Below are 10,287 nucleotides of genomic sequence, written 5' to 3'. Positions count from 1 at the left end.
CGCGCTTGGTTCTCGCGCGTTTCTTTCTTTTATATTCTCGTATAGATGTACGTTATATGTAAGGTATGTATGCGTATTATATATGTAATACGTGTATGAAATATGCGCGTGTGTGGCGCGGTGATAGAACAGGCATCGATGCACTACCGACACACGGATGCTCACACACGTAGAATTGTCTCTTCTCGTTTTTCCCCCTTTCTTTTAATAATTATAACTTGCACGCAATAATCACAGCCACCTAACCAGATTCGCGCCACACGCACACCCAAATACGCGTCTGTCGCACTCTTGCATTCCCATATACTATATACCCGTCGGTATACGCTCTTCTTTTATGTTTTTCCTGTTTATTCGTTAATATCTATATAAGTATATTTATTTTTATGTATATATATATATATATATTTATATATGTATATTGCTGAGATATCTTCCGTGTGTATCATACATAGAAATAGGTGCCGAAACGAGCTGCTCTTTATCTTCTTTTTTCTTTCTTCGAATTACATTTTCTGTTACAATATAGATTATATTCTCCTGTTGTAACGTACACAATGAGAAAAAAGGGATCGTGCGACTCGAATGCCGTATGCGACGATTTTACATCTTTCTATTCTATCCTATTCCCCCCCCCCCCTCTAGTGTGTGAAATCATTCTCTCTTCTTCCTCTTCCTCTTCTTTCGATCTAATTAATCATCCCTGAATCCCCATCCGTCTAACAGCGCATACTTTCACACATCCAAATTCGCTTGTATCATTCGTTTTCTCCTGGGTGCTTGTTGCCGGGCCGCGCGGCCCATTAAATCAATAAATAAATAGAGGAACAACATTCTTCAAACATCTTTTTTTTTACGCTTTTATCTTATAACAACATTTAGAGGCTCTTGGAACGTAACGCAACAAATGTTCAACAATACAATCACGAAAACAAATAGAAGGCACTCTTGCTTTTTCTCTCTCTCTCTCTCTCTCTCTCTCTCTCTCTCTCTCTCTTTCTCCCTCTCTCTATCTCTCTTTCGTCTTCCTTTGCTCATTCCCTCCTCGACAAATTAATCGTTTCTCTCGTGACGACTTCCACGGGTAATCTACGCGAACTAGGCCTTTTTGTCGTGTCGTCCACGGTGCCATCTTCCCCCATGGATAATAATTCCTCTCTCTCTCTCTCTCTCTCTCTCTCTCTCTCTCGCCGCTCCGTCTCTCCCTTCGGTCGTATTTCCCGCCGCGCAATATTTGAATCGCCGCGCCCCCGCGAACTTTCGAATCCTGCAGCACAGCCCCCCTCCCCCGTTTCCTTTCTTTTAAATAGACAATATAATAGCTACAATATGCGAGATATGAGATAACAAATTTCTCGTTATAGATAAAAGAAATTCACGTTCATAACAATTAGGTAGAATATTAACTTTAACTTTTTATATTATAATAATTTAATTATTGTTATTTGCTTGGAAGCTCACAGCCGACACATTTTTTTTTTAATTCATTATTACATATACTTTTTTTCCATTATTTTTATCGTATTCGTGTGGGTATGGGGCATCTCTTTTGTTGCTTTTTTTTTTAAACAGCTATTTACGGATCCCGTTTACTGTTCTCTCTCTCTATCTCTCTCTCTCTCTCTCTCTCTCTTCCGTTCTCTATCTCTCTCTACCTCTCTCGCTCTGTTTTTTGTTCTTTTTGGTTTCGTTTGCGCGGATAACTCTCGTGTCGAAAAGGAAAGAACGATAAAATTAAGTGTCCGCTACCGTTTCGATAATGCATGAGATAATGTCGTGTCACACGGTTACTCTAATTAATAAACTATAAGTACGGTCTCACCCATTTGTTGCGGGTCGAAAATGAAAAACGAGAAGACGTGGCAGTGCCTTGAGCAACCGTTTTTTCTTTTTCTTTATCGTTTTCTTTTTTTATGAAACTCAACTCTCTCTCTACTCTGCCTTCCTATTTTACCCCTCTGCGCGCGTCTTTTTATTCTCTTTTTGAACACATAACAAATCGCTCGTCTTTGTACGATAACAACGTTGTTTGTTTATTTTTTTTTTGTTTGTTTGTTTCTATTATCATTACTTTTTCCTCTGCTCTATTCGCCTGTTTATTCCATTTGTGTTTGTTTTATTCGTTTTTTTCGCTTTAAATCCATCTATCCTACTCTAGCCTTGCTCGTGAGATTCATGGTTTCGTCGAGCCTATGTCGCGCATATATAACGCCAAATACTGCATAACATAGATTTCTTTAAATTATACGTAGCGTATCCGTAACGTCTACCCGAGATACAAGTGTTCTCGTTTCGTTAAACATCCGACCCTCGCGAGAGATAATGCAACCTGACTTCGATTTCCTTTGTTTCCTTTCCCTCTTCTTTACTCTAAGCTTATATCTGTCCTCTTCGATATATATATATAATATACTTGAGTATATGTATATATATAATATATATATATATATTAATCGTGTATATCATTTTCTTTTTCATAACTAACATAATAATCTTTAAATATCGTATTTTATTTTAAATCTTATATATATATATATAATATGTATGTATATATATATATATTCCTTTTTTTTTATAAATGCTTAACAATTTAGTACGTTTGATAATTTACCGAAGAATTTATAATTTACACAACACCGTTCGAGCTGTCTAGTTTCTTTTTCTATTCCGGCTTTCCCATGTTACCAGGACTTCGGTCGTGAGATCACAAAGACAAGAATCGGTAACACGTCTCTCCGATTCAACGCCCTTCGTAGCCGAATATAAACGCAGCCGTGCCGAGAGGCACGCTACCCGTCTACCTTCCCCTTTCCATACGGCTTCGAAAATCGAGATGCTACGCGCGCTTATAACAAGTACACGCCGCTGACAGAAGAAACGCAGCAGGGCACTTGTGTCCACACCCAAGTGCCCTCGGATTGCAGCAAACTATCAACCTCCTTACAGTCTATTCCATTAGCCTGGACCGTCTGTCCAGGTCCTTGAACACTTCGGAAACTGTACAGAATGCGCCCTTGGGACTCTCAATTCCCTACAACTTAAATTATACGCCTAACACTAGCTACCGCTGTCTACAACCCCCCGTGTGCCGTTTCCAGCGTCTCGCCCCGCGTTTCTTCCATCCGCGACACCTTACGTATCCTACTACAATGTATCTTAACCAGATGAGAAGAAGGGAGGAAAAAGAAAGCCAAGACGACCGCCCGTGGAGCTCGTTCAAAGGCTGAGAGCTTGCATCTGATGGCACGTGTCGCTCAGCTGACTCTGATCGCCGGCAGGGTGGCCCGGATGATGTCCACGAGGCGTGCCCGGCGGCGTGATGGGCATCCTTCCAATGCCCGGAGGAGCGTCTCCAGCCCCGCCCAGACTGTCGTCGGGCACCTTGCCCCCGGTCTGCATGATCCCGTTCACCTTGTACTTGTTCTGGCGCAGCATAGTCCCGGCAGCGGTCGACTGACCTCCAGCGGAGCCGGAGTACTTCTCCGTCGGCTTCCTGCCCGCGGGCAGTGCGGGCGCGATGGTGTACCGTCGCTGGCTGGCTGTCTGCTGCTGCTGGGACGAGGCTAGGGATGGCTGATAACGGTTCTGCGCCGGGGTATAGAACTGGACCTGGGAGGTGGGTGGTGACAGAGTTGGAAGGGGTCGTGTCATGGGCGAATACGGCGCTGGCGGTGGGCTAACCGGCTTCTCTGAACTATTGCTCTCTACGCCAGCCTGTGCGACCTGCGCGCCGCTGCTACTATCGCTCTCTATCTGATTGCTAGCGTAACACTCGGCCGCCTGGCCACCGGGGCCAGCCGTGCCCTCTGTCTGCCCGTTGTTGCTCCTGTAGCTGTTCGCCGCGGCCTTCCGGGCCGAGTAGTTGCCCGGCTTCATCGCGACAGCGTCGAAATACTGGTCGTTGTTGTTATGCCTGCGGCCGTTCGCGTACTCGAAGCCCTGGCCGGCGTTGAACATCTTAGAGGACGCGTACGATTGAGCCACCGCCAGGCTCGAGGCCAGGTGATGGCCCCCCGACCTCTGCGAGCCCTGAGGCCCGCTGTAACCGTCCGACTTTTGACCTGGCAAGCAAGCCGGCGAGCCCACGGCCGAGCCAGCCGCCGTTCGTCTGTTATATTGCACGGGGAACCGGGAGGACGCGATGGCTGGCGACGAGTACTTGTAACCGCCCTCCGCGCTACTGTGCTTGTACGACTGAGCGTTCCCGAGGGCTTGAGCTTTAACGAACGGCCCCTGATGGGACGACAACGCGACCCCGTGACCCTGGGACTTCGGGTAGCCGGTGCTCTGGCCGTTCGCCGGCCCCGATTTCGCGTAGTCCCTGGAGCCGAACGTCTGGCCCTTGCCGGACGAGTCGTACATCGGCTGGGAGACCGACGGCGGCGTCGGTAGCAGGCTAGTGCCGCCGGATGCGTTGTGATACGGTGGTGTATGCGCGTGGGGAATGTATACGGCTGCCGGGTGGTAAACGATGGCCCTGCAATGCATCTGATTGCCGCCGCAATCGTCGGTCTCGTTCAAGCATGTCTGTGAACTGTACAAGTTGGCGGTGTGTATCGCGATCGGATGGTAATTGGTATAACGACCAGACATGGGGAATTTCACGGGCATTAAGGACATCAGGGGTGTGGCTGACCCTGTAGCAGCCTGTGTTTCACCATGTTGTGGTTGCTCCGAGTGGCTCGATGTCGAACGAGAGTCCTACGGGTTTAGGTCACAGATAGTAGTTTCTCAATGTCTCGGAAAGATTGCTGGTTATGTGTATTGTTTTCTTGTGCTAACGCGCGCGCATAGATAGCCGCCCGGATTATCTCGGTAATTGTACCGTCTCGCCTAGGATGCTATAACAGTTGCTTACTCTGTCTCTACCGTTCATCCAGGATATACGGCCCGTCTCGGCGTAAAGTACGTATCAACTTACCTCCTGTGGAGCAGCCTGGCCGTCCGACGAAGACGCCTGCTGGCACAGCGAGTCGGTGGCGCAAAGCAACAGCTGCTGATCGGTCAGTCCCATGGGCACGTGCGGAGGTGGCGGCGGATGGGGCCCGGCTGCGATCGAGTAGTAGATGTGATCCATCTGCGGCGGAGGGGGGCCTGTGGGGACCGGAGGATGATGATGGGGTGGCGGCGCGGCAGGGGCGTAGAAGTGCGCTGGTGGTTGCGGTAGCAGAGACGGGAGCGGCGGTGGTGGCGGGCCTGTAGGCGGGCTGGTCGCCCCTGTGCCGTTGTTCCCGCTCCCAGAATTGCTGTTACCGCCGCTCGTGTTGCTTTGCGAGTTGCTGGGGCTGTACAAGTACGGGTGAGCTCCGGCGGCGGTCGCCCCTGCGTAATACGTCTCGTACTGCACAGAAAAGAGAGGTGAATATTAGTGGGTCATCCAGCCGCGCTCGGCCAACAGTGATCGATAGGGAGAGAACAAGGGTACCATCTATTTTATGCAAAACATCGTACATTGCCCGGAGAACCTGGGATTCTCCCTAAATTCTCCTCCTTAAACATTCATATACGACTCTAAATCTGGCGAATCAATCTCGTTCTTGGAGTACTAAGGTCAATGTACATGCTATGAAATAACATAAAGAATCTTTCGATATCGAGCCCGGACACGCTCAATTGCCCGTGATACTTTACCTTAATTCGACTCTAATTTCGTTCTTACGCATGCCTATGGTACATCGTACTTGATACGTGCAAGTTTATGCTAACCGTTCCTCCTCGTTTAGAACGATTTGGAAGAGACCGGTAATTTATATCATACAGAACGTACGATGGGGGGATAAAGTGTCTCGAAGCATGGCACTGTTGTACTGTTCGACGTGCCGTGGTGTAATATAGAAGTTCTGGTGTGAAGTGGCAAAGTGTAGGGGACGTGTGAACATTAAGAACATCGTGAGCCACACTGCAAAATATCTGCGATGTTTTATGCTGTGGTAAGATTCTGTTCCAACGTGACAAAGCGTATAAGAGATGCGCAACTTGATGGACAGATGAAAGAAAAATTGTGAAATGCGAGAACTCTGGTGCTTGCTCGCGCCTCGAGGGAAAATATAAAAATGCTCGTACTAAGAATACTATTAATCGTGGATTGTGAAAGTCAAAAGATGTGTGCATGCATTGATAGGCCATGCAGTAGACTGACAAATAAAAACGCACAAAGATGATGCGCTGCATGCTAGTCATTTAGCATAGACCATGTACCTTTAGACCTCAATACTGTATAGCGTCGAGAAGGACGTAAGTAGGCATTTGCTGAGGGTTGGGTAGAAACGCCGGTGGTATGGCTTCTCCCATCAAACCATTTGTCTGTCAAACCGCAACCGATTTACCGTTTAATATAAATACAAGCAGTAAACCCGTACAGAATTCATATGATAGAGGACGTACATATAGGGCCCAAGATTAAACGGAGTATCAGAGAAAGAGATCTACGGAGTTCTCCGTACGGTTACTTTACTCACCGGCATAGGCGGATACTGATATTGCTGTGGCATGTAGAGAGATGGCGCCGGACACTGGTACATCACAGGCGCGAATGTCTGATGACCAGCTGCTTGCGGCCCTAATGATTGATTTCCAACTTGGTTATTAAGAACGCTCAAACGTTACTGGGAATGGATTGTGATTTCTTAGCGCGACATTTACCAAACACTCCTGTGGCTTGATAAATAGTTGCTGGATCAGTTGGCGCAGCGATCGGTGTCGTCGGCGCTGGAGCCGTTGTGTTGTAAAATGTCACCCCGTTTTGGTATGTCAGCCCCATACCTAATGGGAAAGCGAAGAAATTGTTAAGCGACGAAGGACATCAGCCGTTGGTGATGTGTTATAAAACGTTACTGCGCTGACCGTTTGGGTAGTAGTAGGTACTAGTAGGCACAGAGGGTGGTGATCCAGAACCACCGTCGAAAGATCTATTGAAAGGTTGCTTCTTAATTGCCGGCGCTATGTTTAATTTCCTTTCCCTTAACACGATGCACTCGGACTGAAACCAAAATTGTTTATAATTGTTAATGCGAACTGGTTTAGCAGTAAGGGCGTGTAGTGAGAGTTGCGCACCTCTTGCTGAAGTCTTTTAGCTTCTTCTTCCGTTTCGAACGTGACAAATCCATAGCCCTTGGAGACACCGGCACGATCGGCAATTATTTTCGTAGCTTTTACATTGCCGTAAGAGGAAAAAAGTTGAGCAAGTTCTTCCACGCTGGTATTAGCCGAAATACCACCTACGAAGATGCGATTCGGTACTAATGTACCATACTTTGGAGCAGCCATAGTGAGACTTGTAGCTGAGGCAGGGCTAGAGGCTGGACTAGACCCCTCAGTTCCACCAGTTGATGCCGAACTCTAAATAGCACAACTGATATTAAAACGATGCAGCCAGTATTTAGAAGCGATAGACGAATGAATTCATAAAGCATATGTAAACGAATGTAACACAAATGCAATGCCTTGTAAATATACTTTAAACATTCAGATTGTTACATCAGATATTGCAAGATTCTGTGGTTTAACGAGACTTATTCCACACTTGTCATTAACCTTTAAATCATAAAGGACAAGCAATAAAAATATAGAACTATGAATAGCGTATTAAAAGCTTATTTTAAAATAACAAATATCCATTTCTTTAACCAAATCACTGAATGAAAAATTGACTAACCACCTTTCTGCGAGCTATGCTACTTAAGAATTTATCATCTCCTCGTTTAAACATCAAAGTCCAGCAATATCTCTCCTTAATCCTTAAAAATCCATGAACCACCCAGCACCGTACCTCGACCCAACGAAACCCGAAAACCCTATCACCCAGAATCCCTTCGACCATCACCCGCGACTCGCCAAGCGGACTCAGCAACAAGCAATCCCGCAGACATCCCAATTGCTACGTTACAAGACAGGAGAGCTTAAAAACCAAAGGAACCCTTTCAAAAAACTAGTACGATTCCACATCGCAAGTGCATTCAGCTTGATACAGATTTACAAGATTCCGAGAACCATTCAGCACACATTACCATACTACGGAATTCAAGTTCGCAGAAGGGGAATCCATCGCGTACGCATCGGGCTAATAAAAATATTGACAAGCGAGAGCTGACGGTTCAACGTCGAGTTGCGAGTCACCCAGAGACAGGTTAAATCCCCGTCGACAGAGTCGTCCCCTCGTAAATCAGTGTCCGGTGCACGGTGCGGCCTATTAACGAGAGAACGTGATCCCCCCAGGTGAAAAACAAATTCCGCCAAGGGGGGTTAGACGAAAGTGTCCGTGCGAACGAGCGCTCACCATCTTCGCGAGAGTCGGGCGTGTAAGCGAGTTCCCTGGCCGTGGGGTTGTCCTAGCAGCTTGAAGGTACCCTGGCCTCGCACGAGGTCACCTGGGTGCCCAGGGACTGCCAAGGACCGTTGCAACCACTTCAAAAGGACTTCCAGCCTCCGGTGAAGCTGCTGTTCCTTCTCGCTGAACCTCCAAACACTACAGAGACACTTTTACAAGATGGCGGTCGTACGCGCCGTTCAGGGCGCTAATTTGCTCGATTTTAAATTTTCCACCCGCGGTACCCGCGACTGTCCTCCTACCCCAGCCAAACGGCACCCGTAGACTTTTACCGAAACGGAGAATCAATCCCGAGGATTCTCTAAACCATAATAAACCGCGGCGAGCGCAATGTTTACGAGATACCAACCCGAGCAACAGTTTTCAAAACAATTTCCGTGCCCAGCGCTAATGGGGTCAGACTTTTTTACGAACCGCAGATGGGAGCGCGATTAGGAAATTTATTTTCCGCGCGTTAGTCGCGGCTTGTAAATCGGTGTGTGTCGATCGACGTAGCTGCGCTGCTATCGATTCCCATTGTAAATGTTTGGCCACGCGGAGTAAAAGGCAACGAGGTCCCCCGTGAATTTCAGTTTTGCCATAATGGCGGTGATTGATTTCGGTTACTATGGCTAGCGTGCGGATCTCTCGGCGCTTTTTTTTCAGCAAGCTTACCTAATCGTGGATATGGGGGCATTCGAGGGATTGCTTCACGGCGAACATTACTTACGGGCCACCTCGCAATGGATAACCGAATAAAAACACTGAAATTGAAACGAGTAACGAGAAACGAGGAGTAAAACGAAAATCTGCCCTCCTCACAGCATTGTTGACTTCGAAAGACTGAAACATTCGCCGCCGTACTACGCTCGTCCACGTGGTGTCCGTGATTCGTCGGTTACACGGCGGATCGAGTTTCTGTGCGCGAAATCGTTACCGTAAATGCGTTTAATAATTTGCCAGACAAATCTTTGCATTTACAGAGAGCCGGCACTGGTGAACAACGGGCCCGGCGAGATGTAATGGGATTATCTTGAGCTCGGTTGTGTCACGTGTTTCGATGTTCAAATGTTATGGGGAAAGAAATGACAAAAGATATTTGCAATAGCCACCTCAATCTTCCTAGAAACGAACAAACGTTACAAGATATTTTGTCTAATGCCATTATTCGTCGTTCTTTTTTAGTCAAGCCAATTAGTTAGAATCAATGTACACGTGTGCGTACATGTATAATATAAAATTTATTAAATTTGATTAGGTGTATATATACAGGAAATTTACAGCAAATTATATATAGGGCGTAGTCTTTACACATGGCTTAGATCGAAGTAGGTTGCTGAAGTTGCGGGGATAACGTACGGTGTTCTCTCTGATCTCTGACAATCTGATATCACTTCGGAGGGGATACTTAAAGCCTGGAAATTTAAAGGACAATGGTTATTATGTGCTTGCTCCATTTCCATCGAGACTTCTTGCTTTTCTTCGCTACAATTTTATCTTCGCTAAGCTCCCTAACTTAGGATTAAGTTCCACTTGAAAGATAGTTGTTACAGAAGTGAATTATATGGTACAGAGGTTGTTGTCATTTGTCACTGAATGAAAAAATTATGAATTGTTACAGAACTTACGTATTTCTTATGCATGGCAAGGCAGAAGGTGCAAACTTGCGGCCTTGCTTGGAGATTTGCCCAACGGCTCATCCCATAGACACCAGCATTGTCATCGGCGCGTAAGCAGGGCTGATCTATGGGGCCAGCAACGAGGACAGCTCCCAAATGGCTGATATAACTGCTAGCTAATCTCAAAGTCTCTATTTTTGACAATTTCCTATCCGCGGGTTCCGTCGGTATTAATGTTCTCAAGGCACTGAAAGCCGTGTTCACACTGCACAGTGAAGATTGGATTTCTTGAGTCTCGTAGCTGTCCGCATTCTTTACCCTCCACAAATGAATATTCACAAATTTTCCACTATTGGATATACA

At 46.6% G+C, this 10,287-nt stretch overlaps 1 protein-coding gene across 4 annotated transcripts; it reads right to left on the bottom strand.

The window, feature by feature from the left end:
* Window positions 1–994: 994 nt before the first annotated feature.
* Window positions 995–9,164, bottom strand: LOC143375409 (uncharacterized). Of its 4 annotated transcripts, XM_076824456.1 has the most exons (10): window positions 8,981–9,164; window positions 8,276–8,464; window positions 8,007–8,185; window positions 7,769–7,897; window positions 7,054–7,338; window positions 6,844–6,979; window positions 6,643–6,762; window positions 6,459–6,559; window positions 4,922–5,341; window positions 995–4,701 (listed from the first exon to the last, which is right to left on the bottom strand). In XM_076824456.1, exons 4-10 carry the CDS (start codon window positions 7,817–7,819, stop codon window positions 3,217–3,219), a joined length of 2,598 nt encoding a protein of 865 aa, XP_076680571.1. In that variant the 5' UTR covers window positions 7,820–7,897; window positions 8,007–8,185; window positions 8,276–8,464; window positions 8,981–9,164; the 3' UTR covers window positions 995–3,216. The 4 variants fall into 4 exon arrangements, with proteins under 4 accessions (XP_076680571.1, XP_076680573.1, XP_076680575.1 ...); XM_076824458.1 differs by lacking the exon at window positions 7,769–7,897 and having other exon boundaries at window positions 8,981–9,162; XM_076824460.1 differs by lacking the exons at window positions 7,769–7,897; window positions 8,007–8,185 and having other exon boundaries at window positions 7,054–7,351; window positions 8,981–9,161.
* Window positions 9,165–10,287: the final 1,123 nt, after the last annotated feature.

The sequence above is a fragment of the Andrena cerasifolii genome, chromosome 12 (assembly GCF_050908995.1).
Source record: "Andrena cerasifolii isolate SP2316 chromosome 12, iyAndCera1_principal, whole genome shotgun sequence".
Taxonomy (NCBI): Eukaryota; Metazoa; Arthropoda; class Insecta; order Hymenoptera; family Andrenidae; genus Andrena; species Andrena cerasifolii.
This window is presented reverse-complemented; position numbering and strand designations above follow the sequence as displayed.